Source organism: Filicampus tigris, chromosome 3, assembly GCF_054856515.1.
Source record: "Filicampus tigris isolate MCC_2025a chromosome 3, RoL_Ftig_1.0, whole genome shotgun sequence".
Lineage (NCBI taxonomy): Eukaryota > Metazoa > Chordata > Actinopteri > Syngnathiformes > Syngnathidae > Filicampus > Filicampus tigris.
The window spans coordinates 987,096-1,003,610 of NC_141219.1; the positions used below are offsets into that span (position 1 = coordinate 987,096).

At 47.2% G+C, this 16,515-nt stretch overlaps 1 protein-coding gene across 1 annotated transcript in view; it reads left to right on the top strand.

The window, feature by feature from the left end:
* trpm7 (transient receptor potential cation channel, subfamily M, member 7) overlaps positions 1-16,515 on the top strand; it is a 47,100-nt gene that overhangs the window by 24,983 nt on the left and 5,602 nt on the right. The window contains 24 exon segments of the mRNA XM_086024914.1: positions 88-316; positions 809-964; positions 1,045-1,188; positions 3,276-3,404; positions 3,480-3,731; positions 3,911-4,085; positions 5,078-5,210; positions 5,572-5,750; positions 6,212-6,344; positions 6,536-7,731; positions 8,181-8,254; positions 8,342-8,438; positions 8,554-8,630; positions 8,907-8,944; positions 9,612-9,640; positions 10,322-10,375; positions 10,534-10,578; positions 10,728-10,793; positions 12,234-12,517; positions 12,616-12,698; positions 14,201-14,406; positions 14,531-14,582; positions 15,720-15,826; positions 16,486-16,515. Of these exon segments, the coding sequence (XP_085881040.1) occupies positions 88-316; positions 809-964; positions 1,045-1,188; positions 3,276-3,404; positions 3,480-3,731; positions 3,911-4,085; positions 5,078-5,210; positions 5,572-5,750; positions 6,212-6,344; positions 6,536-7,731; positions 8,181-8,254; positions 8,342-8,438; positions 8,554-8,630; positions 8,907-8,944; positions 9,612-9,640; positions 10,322-10,375; positions 10,534-10,578; positions 10,728-10,793; positions 12,234-12,517; positions 12,616-12,698; positions 14,201-14,406; positions 14,531-14,582; positions 15,720-15,826; positions 16,486-16,515 (3,968 nt within the window).

A 16,515-nucleotide genomic window follows, 5' to 3' on the forward strand; every position in this document is an offset into this window, starting at 1 on the left:
TTAGAGAGGGAGCACGTGAGAGGGATATGGGACCTACCGTAATGCCGCTTGGATTCCAGCCTGACTATGATCGCGGGTGCTTTCCAGTGAATTTGGCATGTTGGCAGTGGACCTGCTGGAGCAGTCGTTCAGGCAGGACGAGACCATGGCCATGAAGCTCCTCACCTACGAGTTGAAGAACTGGAGCAACTCCACCTGCCTGAAGCTGGCCGTCTCCTCGCACCTGCGACCTTTCGTGGCGCACACCTGCACCCAGCTGCTGCTCTCCGACATGTGGATGGGCCGGCTGAACATGCGCAAGAACTCCTGGTACAAGGTTCATGCCCCATCTTAGATTTTTGGCTTCTGCTTTGTCTTTCAAGAAGTTTAAGAAGTTGTCCTCGTGACTTCTTAAATCACGGCTCAAAGCCAGAAAGCAGGTGAGCCGTGATTGGTCGTTGCCTGAGCCAGCCCTTAGGCACTGTGATGTCATTGTCGGTCGTCAGCAGTTGGCAAAATGGCGGCCCCCTGAGATGGAGAAAAAGCGGGTGGATTTTTCCGCAACATTGCACAAATGCAATGTTAATCAGAATATATTATGAAGCATTCATCATGGAATATTAATCGGAATGCTGTGTTTAGACCAGCGGGGGTGCGTATGACGTAATATCGTGAAGATGTTTGACTTGACTCCCATTTAAGCATTGTTTGTTGTTGTGTAACCTACAAGACCGGTGTTTTCAAATAGTTTGCCTGCCATTTTATATAGACGTAGTAGCGACCCCCCCAAAAAATATGAGAACCCACCCGCCTCTGTGTTTGTGGCCAGGTGATCCTGAGCATCTTAGTGCCTCCCGCTATCCTGCTGTTGGAGTACAAGTCCAAGGCCGAGATGGCGCACATCCCACAAAGCCAGGACGACCACCAGATTACCATGGAGGACAGCGAAAACAACTTCCAAAACATTGCAGATGACATCCAAATGGTCAGAAACGCTCCCGTCACGTCTCTATTCCTTGCTTTGCTTGCGTTTGTTTGCCCGCATTCATTTGGATTCCTTTGCAGGATGTTTTCAAGGAGGCCAGATCCAGCGACCCCGCGGATACAAAAACTGAAATGGAGACACACGCTCGCTCCAGAAAGCTGCCCTTAACCAGGAAAATCTACGCATTCTACCACGCTCCCATTGTCAAGTTCTGGTCCAACACGGTATGCTCACATCTGTTCAACATTTCAACGGTCCCGTTAAGATGGAACAACTTGGATCTTATCAATTTCAAATCCTATTGGCAAGAAATGGGCAGGAGCAGTTCAACTTGTTGGACTGGATCCCGCTTGAGCTGTCAGTTCTTTGTTTGAATTTTATTGCGCAGATAAAACTTGATCAATCTGGCGGTGCTTCAGTGCAATGCAGGAGCAATAGTCAAACAGTCGTGACAAAAGGGAAAGGGACAAGGTGCACGGTCTTATCGGACGCCCAAATACACACCACTTGCGCTTTGGATATTCACCGCTTCATGACTCCCACGCGGATCACGTGATGTTGCCGCCGCACCACTTCAGGGGAGGTGCCGGCGGCTTGTATTCATGTGGAACTGCACAACGTTCATTGAGCTTTTGTTTCTGACCTTGTCTACATCTTTTACCATTTGTGGACAGCCACGCTGTTTGCGCTCTCTTGTGCTGCTCGGGCTGCTGAAAAGCAATTCTTTTCAAATGTTGTCAGCTTTTCCCCAAAAAGAAAATAGAAACCAACAACTTTGGAGATACTACACATGCTTTGATTGGACAGTGACGATAGGGAGCGGTCACAAACAGTTGGTTAGTGCCAGTGATCGGCGCTTTTCTTTTTGCCGGAAAGGTCCAAACGTTTGAGGTTTTGGTATTTTTTGTTGGAAAATAACTGTCGTATCACCTCATCTTTGTACTTAGGCAAGCAAGCCCGAGGCAGGCTCTCAGACACACGGGAATGAAAAGCCGCTCGGTTCTGTTGACGAGGACAATAATGAGCAGATAGCATCAATGCAAATGCTCGTTAGCATATCTCAGATGCCTTCTTGCTTTCTCACCTCCATGCGTCAATAGCAGCACTCAGCCCAAATGTACCCGCGGGCCATTGCTTGGTTTCCAAGCACTTAACTACTCAAGTGTTTTGCTTCATGTGTTATTTCAAGGGCCACCTAGTCCGTGTTGTATCTGGTACATCAGCTAAAACCGTACACAATCTCTATGCTAATTAGGCTACTTTCCCACAGTCTAGTTCATTGACCCTGAATTCTAAGCACAAAATTAAAGCGAATGTTTTTTTGGGGGGGGGGGGTTTCAACAGTGCTCCCCCTACTGTAGGTAACTGTAAATGAATCAGTGTACCATTTTAGGAAGTTTTTTTGTTTATTTGTTTTTTTAGATAAAATGATTTCTTTTGTTTGTACGTGAAACATTACAATACTCAGTACTGTTGTTTAGACAGCCGTGTCAAATATTTCTTATATCTACAGTAGAGCCTCCAAAGTTGAACATAATCTGTTCCGTGATGCTAGTTGACTTCCAAGTTGTTGTGATTTCTCCAAGTGTGGCATGTATTAACCGTACAAGGCAAAGTAACAGTGGAACATTGCTAACCGTCAGAGCATTCTGAAGAGAAGAAAAAAACAAGAAAAATGTCAAGCTACTCAACCTTTTGATTGATCGATTGATTGATTGTCGAATTCATACTGTCCCGAGCGGCCAGACTCGTAACTTTTGTTCCATTCCTGGCTCTATGTTCGTCATCAGTTTTCCTCTTCTCCGTCACTGGTATGGTTACAAAACGCATACTGGAGGTGTATCAGGAGGTTTATTTTTTTTATTTATTTATTTTTTTGGGAAGAATTTGAGGGCTTTAAAGAGAGACCTTTTTTTTTTTCCTCTTTCAATTGCATTTCAGTGGTCATCAATTGCACACAGATTTTTGCTATTCAGGGGCCGGCAGCATGTTGGGTTCAGTAAAGGCTCTAAATGATCTACTGGCGTGAATGTGAGTGCGAATGATTGATTGTCAGTATGTGCTCCTGGGATTGGCTGGCGACCAGTACAGGGTGGACCCCACCTCTGGCCCAAAGTCAGCCGGGATGGGCTCCAGTTACTTGCGACCCATTTGATGAAGCGCTATAGAAAATGGATAGATGTACTCTGAGTAGCCTTGCTGATGAATGGACTCAAGCCTGCTGTCTTCCTTCTTTTCTTCCTTCCTTCCTTCCTTCCTTCCTTCCTTATTTCAAACACTTTTGCCAGCTAGTTTTCTTGTGTGTCCTCAGCTCTTTTATTTGAGTTTCTTGATGCTCTACTCGTACGTGGTCCTGGTAAAAATGCTCGAATGGCCTTCCCCTCAAGAGTGGGTCGTCATTCTCTACATCTTCACCTCAGCCGTTGAGAAGATTCGAGAGGTACGTCCTTCAACGCAGTAGCGCAATAGTTGCTTTCATGAATGGCCTAAACCAAAAGCTTTGCCTCTCTTGCAGATGTTTATGTCGGAAGCAGGCAAAATAAGTCAAAAGATCAAGGTGTGGTTTGATGACTACTTCAACGTCTCAGACTTCCTGGCCATTGTGTCCTTTTTCATCGGCTTTGGCTTGAGGCTGGGCGGAGGCAAAGCCTTCGTCCCCGGCAGGACAGTTTACTGTCTCAATATCATCTTCTGGTACGTGCGACTCCTCGATATCCTGGCCGTCAACCAGCAAGCCGGCCCCTACGTCATGATGATCGCCAAAATGGTGAGTTCCCACCGCAGCTGAGACTTTTTACCGCACCTTCCGAGGCGCAACTCCTCCTTCCAACTGGAAGTCATGGAAACAGAAATAAGCTTAAGATGTTTCATCACTGTACAGGCAAGCTGATATTATACGTTCCAAAGGGCATGCGTTTCAATCCTTTTCGACGTGGTCCTTTACAGGTGGCCAACATGTTTTACATTGTGGTGATAATGGCCATCGTCCTGCTAAGCTACGGCGTTCCCCGCAAGGCCATTTTGTATCCGCACGAAGAGCCGAGCTGGACGCTGGCCAAAGATGTGGTGTTCCAGCCGTACTGGATGATGTACGGCGAAGTGTATGCCTATGAAATCGATGGTAAGGACGGTGAGGATGGAAAGGGAGATTACCAGGGTAAGGACAGTTTTACTCCAAGCTTCTCACGCGGCGCGGCCGGCGTGTCAGCGTCGGACACAACGAATCGACAGCATACCGGGACCAATCGACGTTCCGTTCCCAAAACGCACCGTGATCATGTCAAATGTCGCCAGTAGTGTTTTATGGCAAAAGCCGCGCAGGCCATTTAACATGTCGAGAAAGCTGCATGTCAAAGAAAAATGCTGCTTGTCTGATGTTGTAATGTTAAAAAAATAATCTTAAAATCACATGAAATTGGCCGACCGATTAATCGCTCGATTCCTCATTTGTTTTTGGCTAAATCATTATTTGTATTTATTTTACCTTAATATTGTTGCAGTTGCAAGACACGTTTGGTAATTTATTAACTCATTCAATCCCAAAGACATATTTATATCTTTTAACAGTCCGGCCATTCAATCCCAGGAACTTCCTTCTGTTTTTTCAAATGATTTCAAACGCTGGGGTTAAAGATCTGGGTCTGAATTTGCCTGGTACTGAATGAGTTGATAGCAAAAAAAGCATTGTGAATTGTTGCCCTGCGACGGGCTGGCGACCAGTTCGGGGTGTAGTCTGCCTTTCGCCCGTAGTCATCTGGGATAGGCTCCGGCAACTCCCCGCGACCCTGTGCAGGATGAACGCTTTGGAAGATGAATTGCGATATTAGTTTCAGTGTTTTTCTAGGCAAAAAATTACCCATAAGAATATTGTTACGTACTTTTCAAGTATTATATTTTTAAATATTTAAGCATTATATTGTTAAGTACTTTAACGTTAAGAGAAGCGGTGTCAATATAATGATCATGATACTCATCCGTACCGATTACAGGCAGTCGCATCCATCAGGGGACAACAAAGGTAGTCAGATGTAGTTGAACTAGGCGCACCATGTCAAACCTAAAAACGTTTTGTGGGTCTCTATACGTGTCCTGATAGGCACTTTTTCTTTGCAGTGTGTGCCAACAACAGTGACCCGTCAGTCAAGAACCTGTGCACAGCAGGAGTGTGGCTGACTCCTTTCCTGCAAGCCGTCTACCTCTTTGTGCAGTACATCCTCATGGTCAACCTCCTCATCGCCTTCTTCAAGTAGGCGCACGCATTTGTTGACGCGTCCAAAAGCCTATGACACACCGACAGCATTGAAAATGAAACCCCGTCCGCAGGAAACTTGCTTTCTCAAACTGCAACCATATCTCCTGACATCTGTGCATTTTCAATAGTGCTCGATCTCATTAGGGTGCGCTGGGGCCTCTCCCGCACCCTGAAATGCAGCCATTTTCCGTACCTTTCCATACGCTTGCATTAATTCAATAAACCAGTGCAGTGTACAAAGGTAACAACAAAAAGGAGATCAGCCGCAAAATCGACGTTCCCCGAAAGTTGTTATCTATTGCCCGAAAGCCGAGTGTGGCCGTAACTGCAACCGCATGCCCGTTGTTCTTTCCAGCAACGTGTATCTACAGGTGAAGTCCATCTCCAATCTGGTGTGGAAGTACCAGCGCTACCACTTCATCATGGCCTACCATGAAAAACCGGTCCTCCCTCCACCCTTCATCCTCCTGTGCCATATCTACTCGCTCTTGTGCATGTGCAGAAAGAGAAAGAAGGAGCACACCTACGGGCCAAGTAGGTCTGCGCTGAATGGAAAAGCCGACAATTTCCCGTCTTGGTTTTTTTCTGATTAGAAACGGTATTGGCTTGCGATGACGACCTTCTGCCTCTGGCGGTAATATCCGAGCTGTAGTGGCTCTGAAATGGCAATTTTGCTCAGATTTCCACATAAGAGACAGTCTTTTTTTCCCTTTCATGTTGGAGCTTTTGTTTCCAACCCCTCTTTGTAAATTGAAAGCCAGACTTGATTTTTTTTTTTTTTTTTGGAGCTCATGAACAGCAAAGGGGGAAAAGTACCAAAAGAGATTGGCCTCTACCCTTTCCTTTTCTGATTCTCTTGTGCTAAAGAAGATGGTCGGAATCCTCCGCTTTCCTATCCGGCATAGTTGTTGCAGCAGACTACCAAATTCCAATTCTTCTTTTTCACTGTATTCGGGGAGTCACAAAAGCACTAATGTTATTTCTCTTGCCTTCAGAATTGTTTCTCACAGAGGAAGACCAAAAGAAGCTTCATGACTTTGAGGAGCAGTGCGTGGAGACGTACTTTCACGAAAAGGACGACCAGTTTCACACAGGAAGTGAGGAGCGCATACGGCTCACCTCTGAAAGGTGCAAACGAGAGTCACAGAAGACAAGCAGACGATTATGATGCAAATAGTGCCGGTCATGTTTACAACATTAGACTTTGTCGTTTGTGTTTGTGAACAAACATCGTTTCGGATGCTCGCGCTGCTGCTCTGGGGTGGCGTTTGAGGAAATAAGGTCGAAACGGGAGTTGACGTACTTGTGCTGCTTTTCAGGGTCGAGACCATGTGCATGCAGATGAAGGAGGTGGGCAACAAGGTCAACTTCATCAAGCGCTCCTTGCACACGCTGGACTCCCAGATTGGCCACCTGCAGGACCTGTCCGCCTTCACCGTGGACACCCTGAAGACGTTGACGGCTCAGAGAGCGTCGGAGGCCAGCAAGGTCCACAATCAGATCACTCGCGAGTTCAGCCTCTCCAAGAACGTGGTGCCCAGCGTCGTCCCCGTTGCAACGGACACTGGCCCCCAGTCCAAATCCTCCGTCATGGGGAAGCGGAGCGTGGGCGCCTACCTCGGCTCTGCCAACATGGCAGACTCTCTTTTTGGCATCGGCTACGGGACTGAGAGTAGTCGTCGAGCCGGGCCGAGCCCCGTAACGGCGCCGGGGCCGGATCCCCATCCGAGTCCGGAGAGGAGGGGCCCGTTCGGCCCCGGGCCCCCCGCCGCTGAGGCCGGCTCCTCCGGCACCGGTGCCTCCGGCGGCTCCGGCGGCTCCGGTGCCTTTGTCCAAAGCGCCGTGGCCCTTTCCCCTCGGGAGCTGCACTTCCGGGGCCACTCCCTCACCCGCAGTAAGCTGACCCGTCCGCACGAGCCCGAGTATTCCGACTCGCCATCCAGCCTGCCCAACGTGCCCTCGCGCGTGGCGCACTTCCACATCAGCAGCACCCCCTCGCAGCCGAGCGGCTCCAGCCACCCGGAGCTGGCTCTGGCCGGGCTCCACCAGCAGACGCCTGACAGCGCCGCTGTCGAGTTTGGGGCGTTCGTCGGTAAGTATGACAGAGAATGCGGCGTCGCTCCGATGAGGAGGCGGGACGATGAAAATTGTGTGCGCGCGTATCCTCCTGTGGTCGTCGTAGCTACGACTTTGGGCGCTGCTGGGCCTGCCTGCTCTCCCGCTTGCTCCGCGCAGCCTGGCAACGCACAGGGGTTGGGAGGGGGCGGGGCTTCGGGCTACGTCAATGAGGCTTTCTGCGATGACGAGGGCCGGACGGCCTCTCCGAGCAGTTGTCAAATAAAGAGCCAAGCTCGGAGCCAAGAGCGTCGCGGCCGGCCGGGTTGCGCCCTCGCCGCCGCGGGCCGGCGGCCCCGCAGACCGAGGAGCGGAGATTGCCACGTTTCTCCCCCGCCCGGCTCCCGCTGTGAGGCTCAAAATTGTGACAAGAGGATACATGTGGAAGTGCAAACAAGAGGTTTGAGTTGCGGCTCGCATCTGCCGGGTACTGGAATGTCCACTGTCCACTTCCAGATGGGGTGCCGTGCCGCTTTTTCCTCCCTTTCGCTCCTCTGTCCGTTCTCGCTGCTTCTGGTGCGCGGCTTCATGTTTTCAGACATGTCGCGGCCGCTTGCATGACTGATTGATTGCCAGTCCGAAGGCTTTCGGGATGCTTTTGACGGGTGGAGGCGGCTTCGGGCTTCTGTGTTATGATGAAGTGTGGCGATGGCTTTGATTCCCCCCTTTTTGTTCCGTCCCGACAAATCACGATCATTTGTTGGAATGTGTTGCTACGAACGCCCTTACCTGGTGCACGGAGAAGAGCTCCTCAATTGAAAAATGTTAGGTTTGATTGAAAAGTGACTTTGGTGACAAAATCAAACCAACTTTGACTATAGACGGCTCACAATGTTGTCTTGCTTTCAGGACATAAAGACTGTTTTGGCCTCCAGCGCTCGACACCCAAAGAGACCCGCAGCCCGCAGCCCAGCCGACAACTGGTCTGTCTGTCTGTCTGTCTGTCTGTCAATGAAGACAATATTTGTCCAAGAATGTCATCTTACCCTTGTCCGGTCATGTGTTCCCAGGTTCAGCCCGAAGGTCAAGGTCACATTAGAGCAGTTAACTCCTATGCTGGTTTCACAGAGTTCGGCAGGAGTCCGGATCTTCTCCATCCTGATTCAAGTAGGTTACCACGAGTACATCTCAAATGATACAAAACAAGTTTGATTTATTTTTTTTTTCCTTCTTTTCACGCTGAGTGTGAAATCATGATGGATGTTTGTGTGTCTGTCTGTAGCTCTGAGAAAGAAAGACCGTAGCAGAGTGTCAGCCGAAGACATCCTCATCCACGAGGATCCCCGGGCTTCAGTGCCGGTAGGAAGTGCAAACCCTTGCTAACCAAAACAGCAGCACGTGAACAATCTCTCAGTTCAATTACAAAAAACAAAAAAGATTAGAGCCCATCAATATAAAACAATCAAATGAAATACACTAATCACAGTAGTAAGTGAGCGTAGCTTCTTGTTAGCATATATTCGTATGATGCTGCGCAAAATCATTCATTGCAGGGCGTTCGTAATCTCGAGTAGAAAATGTCAAATCAGAAACCCAGAATCCTCCGTACTAACTCTTTTCTTTTCTCTCTTCCAGGAAAGAGTCCAGGTCAAGTCAGCCCAGGCAAGCAGCCTGTACGTATCCTCCTGTTTTTACAGTGCCTATATTGGTTTGCGTCGGGACAAAACCTCATAAGACACATTTTGGTGAATTTCGTATTTTTTCAATAATCCATACTATTGGTCCGGCCACACGCGTCGCTGATATTGTCGACCAATCTAATCCATATATCGCTGGCGTCGGGCCCAAAACCTTGTACCTCCAAAATGGTCTCTTTTCAGGAAGCCCCCAAAAATGGCAAATTGTTCAAGCATTAGGATTGCAAGTCTTTAGATTGGTCACTCATGTGGAAAAATCACACCCACGCGTGTGGACTGACCAATAGTATAGATTTTTGAAAAATTCTCAAATTCACAAATGTGACTCATTAAGTTTTATATATATATATATATATATATATATATATATATATATATATATATATATATATATATATATATATATATATATATATAATTAGTGTTTTACTCATCAACTCATATTTTTCACAATAATTACATTTGTTAAATAGCATATGAGCTGTAAAGTTGTGTTGTCACCAAACGTTAGCACGAATGCCACAAGAATCAGAATGAAGCAGTTAGGCGTTGCATTCTGGGAAACTATGTAGACTGCACTTCTTTATAATCCTTTTTTTTTTTTTTTTTTTTCCCCCCCCCCTATCTGGGGTTTCCCTTCCAGCCAACCCCCTGGCGAGGACACGTTAACCGGTAAGAGTCTCACTCATCTGGTTTAGCTGGTTGTGCTGCATTGCAAATGAGCCGTTGTTGCCTTTAATGCACAAATGCGTTCCGGGCACATTTATCGGTATCACTTATTTTACATCACTATAGTTTTTACTGCATTTCTTGACTTGCTCTGAGGGACGTCACAATCACATTTTTTTTGCACCCGAGTCTGAGCCACTTGATATTTTGAGTTTCTGCCGACAACAAGTCGCGATCCGATACCTCTGCAACGCAGTGCAATGAGGAAAAAGAAGGCCACATCCAAATTGTCTCAATTATCTTCATTTGTTCATTTTTCATTATTGGAATAATGGCGTCCCAAGATGATAACTTTGTATATGGCCGTAAATCAGCAGTGGTTTCGATCAAGTCAAGAACAAAAATATGCTATTCTTGACTTTAGAATTTAAGAAAAGTTACAAATCCCATCTTTTTCAGCCGATACCGATCAGCTGAAAGTCGTGCGATGGGCCACGATTTACGCTCATGATGGGGACAACCCTACTTGTGGTTGTTTGCAAATGTACAGTATAGAATTCAATCAAATGTACCGGAAATAGAAAGATATGAAAATATGGACTTTAGCCGTGTTTTGATTCCATACATGTTGTTTTATCTCCCAATTTTGTGGGGGGTTTTTTTTGTTTTGTTTTTCTGTTGCAGCTGCAGTCTCTCTGTGCACACCTCGCCACTCCCACATTGGACCCAGAAAGGATTGTGAGCAACTTTTTGGCCACTTTCAATACTTCCAATTGGTTCACATGGAAAATGATGTCTTGTGGAAACTGTTTAGTAGTACTTTGACAAATGATAATATACCAGGACATAATAGAAGTCCAAATAAATGTTTGTTTTTCTTTCTCTGCTCTCTGCAGCCATTGGGTCACCTTTCAAGCCGATGGAAAGCTACCAGTACTCAGGTGGGCTTCTGAATGAAATGGACTTATCATTATTCATGCCGCAGGCCACCCTAACACTGCTGTTTTGTTTTGTTGTTAAGGTTAAATGAGTAAACCAGAAGAATTCTCTTTAAAACAGAAATGTTCATGTTCGACTTTCCTTTGTTCAGCTGTTGAACGCAACAACCTGATGCGACTGTCGCAGAGTATCCCCTTCACACCGGTGCCCCCTAGAGGTGCGTGAGGTTACAAACAAGCTGCCACTCTATCATGTCACGGAGGAAATGTGAAACCAAATTGGCGAGTGTGATTCCTGCACCTCCTACGCTCCCAAGAATGTGTGTGCGTGTGTTTTGTTTGCCGCATTGCTGCTTGCTCAATTTGGACACACCCATGTTTATTCATTTGCGTCCAACTTGCACACATTCAGCATTGACTGAGCGTTCACTTGTTAGGAATTTCAATTTTTTTCCCCCTAAACGGACAGCGGCGGTACAACAACGTCACATTTTGTGTCCGTGTGATTGTAGTGAATACCATAAGGTCATTGTTTCTTTTCAATCCGCACATTCATTCGTGTGAAAAGTCTCCAACTGTCCTTGAAAGCACAGCGGCAGAGAATGTCAAAGAATCACGTGGCGCCATAACGGCTAACTGTTGTCATACATTTCACGCGCACATCTTTTTATCAATCTCCTGTACGTACGTAGTAGATGACCACCACTGTGCTGGCCTGCCTCCTACGACTGAGGTGCAGGGTTTGAATCTGCACTGGCCCTACTGTGTGAAGTGGACACGGTCTCCCCTGTTTGTGTGGGATTTCTACGGCTACTCGGGCGCAGACGCATTCAATTGACTGTTGACCACTGTGAAATTTAGAAAGACTCTAGTGCACTTAACTGAGAAGGCTGTAACAGACTATGTGCCTTTTGACTGAAAATGTTCCACACAAGTGTGACAAAAAGTGAACTGTCTTTCATATGAAACGCTTCAAACAATAGAATGCTCATTACTTGAATGATGATAGTGTAAGGCATAATAAGTCGTGCAATTAGATAAAAAAAAAAAAAATACATCAAAATGTTTGTCGTATAAAATGTTACAGTTGTATAAAATGTTACAGTGGTAAAACACTCTTTTTTTTTTTTCTTTTTTTTTCTTCATACTGATGGTCCAGCCACCGGCTAACAGCCACTGGCTAACAGCATGTCCAAATTTGCATGTCCAAATTGCAATTTTGGAGTAACAAAATAAAACGAAAAGTTAACTGCTGGCAAAATGGAGCGCTAGTCTTGTGCCATGTGCATGATTGCGCATGATGGCACTTGGACCATCGTATTTTGAAATCTTTTCTACTGGAAATGTTTGTTCTTTTGCAAATTGTATGACCTCCAGGGTATTTGTATTTGCTGTTTAAATGCAATAAACAATGCACCCTCACGTCATAACATTCACTGCTGTGAATCTTTATGCGTTCATATTATTCACTGTGGTGGTAAAGAATGCCAGCAAATCTGGCACTGTATTATGCACAAGTACAGCGGGGAAAGAAAAAAAGAAAAAAGATTTTAAGGGTGAATTTGGGTGTGCCTGTCATTTTTTGGAGTGGGGGCGGCAAGGCTTATTTTCAGGAAATAATGCTAAGCTTTTGTTCAATATGTGTCTTGCCACATCAGGAGAGCCAGTGACGGTGTACCGCCTGGAGGAGAGCTCGCCCAACACCATCAACAACAGCATGTCTTCCTGGGCCCAGCGCGGCCTCTGCGCCAAGATCGAGTTTCTCAGCAAAGAGGAGATGGGCGGCGGCCTTCGGCGGGCCCTCAAAGTCCTCTGCACCTGGTCCGAATATGACATCCTCAAGCCCGGACACCTGTACATAGTCAAGTCCTTCCTGCCGGAGGTGGTGGAGACCTGGCAGAGCATCTACAAGGAAGACACCGTCTTGCACCTTTGTCTCAGGGTAGCCAAAACAAAATCATGCACAAAGGCCCTGCGTTGGACGGGCAAAGGTATCCTTGCGGTTCCAGACTCCATTTCTCGTTGTCCGTGTCTTTCCAGGAAATTCAACAGCAGCGAGCAGCGCAGAAGCTGACGGTGGCCTTCAACCAGATCCAACCCAAGCCCATTCCTTACTCGCCACGGTAAACGCAGCGTCATCGGGGGGTGGGGGTTGAAGAAATGGGAAGTTTGTCACCCCGCGACTGGCATGGCACAAGGGCGTGCGTCCGAGGGCGGAGCGCTCATGCGCGTGCCATTCCGTTACAATTACATCTCAACACAAATAGACGGAAATAGCCAAAAGGACGAAAACGTCAACACAAGTCCGAATAAGTGAACATTTGAAAGGAGGCCCCAGCCCCACGAGACTCCTGCAAAAAACGGCGTTGCCTGGACGACCTTTGGGCTTGCGAGGGTTGGGCGCGGTCCGGCTAAACCACCGCCTAAGTCATTCTATACTACGACAAGCTATGCTAAATGACGACGCAAATGCTATGCTTCTAAATCGCCAACCTGAAAATCCACATCGAGATGTTGGCAAACGCTACTATTCCAACCGGCTACGGAGGCGTGTACGAGACCGGCCGGCTCGTGTAGCCACGGTGGCTACGAGTGAGGTCAAGATTCCTTGCTAGTCAAATCCAGAGGACAGAAAGCCAAGTTGACGCGCAGCGCGGCGTTCGACCGGAGCATTCCCATCATTGTGACCAACGTTAGTACCCGCGCCAGCGCTGACACAACACTGGAGTGTCGTGTCTGCTCCACCGCGAAAGAACGTGCGTTGCTCCTTGACGAGGACAAATTGGCTTGCTTTGAAGAACCGTAGCCTGCAAATGTCAAATAAAAACAGGTTGTCCAACTGGAAACCATTGACAAGCAATTGACACGGTCCAAAAGTGAACCAGACACGTTTGATGAGATGACGAGCACACGCCTGGCTGGCCCGCTGCGGAAGTCGCTTATGCGGGGTCGCCATGCCAACCACAGCCACGCGGTTCACCCGACCAGTTTGCTGAAGGCAAATATTGCCAGTATAATTTTCACAAAAGATCTCGGGCCAACATCAGATGAAATTTCTTATCCAACTTATTTTGTTCTCTCGGCGTCATGATGACTCGGCAACAAATGACTTTCTCACCAAACTCGATGAACAGGCTCTTGTTTGTTTTTCTACTTCTCTTCCCACCTCTCTTTGTATTTACCACATCCCGCTCACTTGCCTAGCTACTTAACCACATACCTGCTGTGCATCGGCAAAATATCCATCGTACACTACGGCCTTTTTTTTTTCCCCCCTCACTACAGCCTTTTTTTTCCCAGTACGCACGCGTGGTGAATCTGCCGCCGATCTTGTGTTTTCCCCTCAACTTGTGCGCAGAATAAATCATATTTGACGAGTCAATGAGGCCCATCGCGGTTACATCACAAAAGAAAAAGCGTCTCCTGATGCGTGAGCGTCGTCAGGAATGGCCACTTGTATGCAAACGGGCCTCGGTGATAAACATGCAATTGACCGACGGCGGCGCTAATGGCCGCACTCGCGCGATAAAGCGTCTGCAGAAAGCCGCCGTGAAATTGGCGCTCATCTTTGGGAGCCTCGTCAAAAACATGTTTTTGGGTGTGCCGGCTTTTGGTGCGCGCGCAGGTTCCTGGAGGTGTTCCTGCTCTACTGCCACTCGGCGGGCCAGTGGTTCGCCATCGAGGAGTGCATCACGGGCGAGTTCCGTAAGTTCAACAACAACAACGGCGACGAGATCGCTCCCACCAACCCGCTGGAGGAGACCATGCTGGCCTTCAGCCACTGGACCTACGAGTACACGCGCGGCGAGCTGCTGGTGCTCGACCTGCAGGGTAACATCAACCCTCGTGGGGGGGGGGGGGGGGGGGGGGGGGTTGGGGTGGGGGGGGGCGGGGGCGGCTCTTCTTATTCTTTTCGGCGCAGGTCTCTCATTTCACTTTGTCTCTTTCTCTTCAGGGGTCGGAGAGATTCTGACCGATCCATCGGTAATAAAGAGCGGCGAGAAGGGGTACGCCCACGTCTTGTCACATGACCGACACCTTTAACGTGTCCAGTGAAGTTGATGATGTCATACATGGCGCCTTTTGATGCGCTTTCTGTCATGTCGTGTTTATTGGTGCCAGCTTGTCATATTTACTTTATTGGTCCCGTACGGCACTTATTTTTGTCCTATGTCTTGTCATATACAGCATGTCACATTCCTCTCTTATTTCCGATATACTGCATATTTCTTCTTTGGCATATTGATGGCATATACTGTACATGTCATATTTTTGACTTATTTGTGCTACGGCAGGCCAGGCTGAATGAAGCCCTTTTCACACTGCACCTGGTTTTGGTGTGGTTCAAAGTGGGGCGCAAGGGCAACGGTGGCCTAGCGTCAGCTTGTTCATATTTGGCACTGGTTGCTAAGCTAGCCAACGGGTAGTAGCCTGGTGCCTTTTTGCGATGGTTCGGATTTAACGCCTTGGCTTGACTTACGATGAGGAGGAGACGTCACGTGATACAAGTGAAGCTTATCGTTGCTGTCCTGTGAAAAACACTGATGTCCATGGGTTTTTTTTTTTTACGCCAATGGGCTTTCCACGTTACAGACATCCCATTAATGTCAACATTTTTAAGAAATGACAAAATTGGACAGGTGTTTTTCACAGGACAGCGATGATTTGATTTGATTTCAAGATTTCTGCAATGCAAAAATAATCAAATTCTCTGTCCGTGTCCATGGCTGTCACTTTGACCATGTTACAGTATTTGTGTTTTGGCCCAAAACTCCAAACATATGATCAGCTGCTCCAGTTTTCTTTATGCGACTGTAAAATCTGCCAAAGTCTCTTGCTGTTGTCACTCTGAGATCACTGGGCCCCCACCTCTCTTAATGAATGCGCAGTCTTTCGTCACAACGGGCTGGCTGCTGTCTAAATTGAAAGATTTTTCAGGTTTACACGTTTGCCCTTTGCAAACGGCGCCAGGCCGCGTTTCGTCGTCGCATACACAGTGAATGGCTTGGCCGTAGGCGGGCGCACTCAAGTGCTTTGTGTGCGGGACTTTATTGGTTTCAGTTCATGAGTTCTTCGAAAAGTCACGTTTCGCTTTCATTTTCGTTTTGCTGCATCACCTTTTTTTTTTTCTTCTTTTTTGGCAGGTCTTACGACATGATCTTTGGACCGGCCAACCTGGGTGACGACGCCATTAGGAACTTCCGGGCGAAACATCGATGCAACTCCTGCTGCAGGAAGCTCAAACTTCCCGGTGAGCTATTCCGCTCTCTCCTGGACCCATTTTCCCATGCCCACATTTTCCAAGTCCTCCGACAGCCGTGCATAGTCAAATATGTTGCATACGAACAACCACAAAAACATGTGCGATTACCGGCACATGTCGGTTCACTGTTTTGGAGCTTTCCAAGGTTTTATTTATCTTCAGAATTGAAGCGCATCAAAAGTTAAATGGCGCTCAAACGTTTTACACCCAATTACCAACTTTGAATTACAAACTAATTAACTCTATGGGTTTGCACCATATTGACCAACATTAAAATAAATTGCTCATCCAAAACAAAAGCCCAGAAGTATATTGATCATTATTGTAAGGCACTGCGATATGCGCTGTTTGAAAATGTGTTGTGCTTGAATATAGGAAGAAAAGACAAATCATATATAAATATAATTTTAATTAAAGATTAAATGTAAATACTATGTAACTGTGCTTACTAAAAAAAACGCTGGGGAAAAAAATGTTTAATCCACCGTTTAAATGAAGTAGTGTTTGAACATTGAATTCAGTGATTCTTCCCTCTACCACTAGAGGGCGCGTACGCACCGCACTGAGAATCAGTGTTCTGGTTGGCCGTATTCTGTACGGCCATTCCTGCACGGCGTGTTCATTTAAATCGCGGTGTTGTGATTTAGATCTGAAGCGGAATGAGTACACGCCTGACC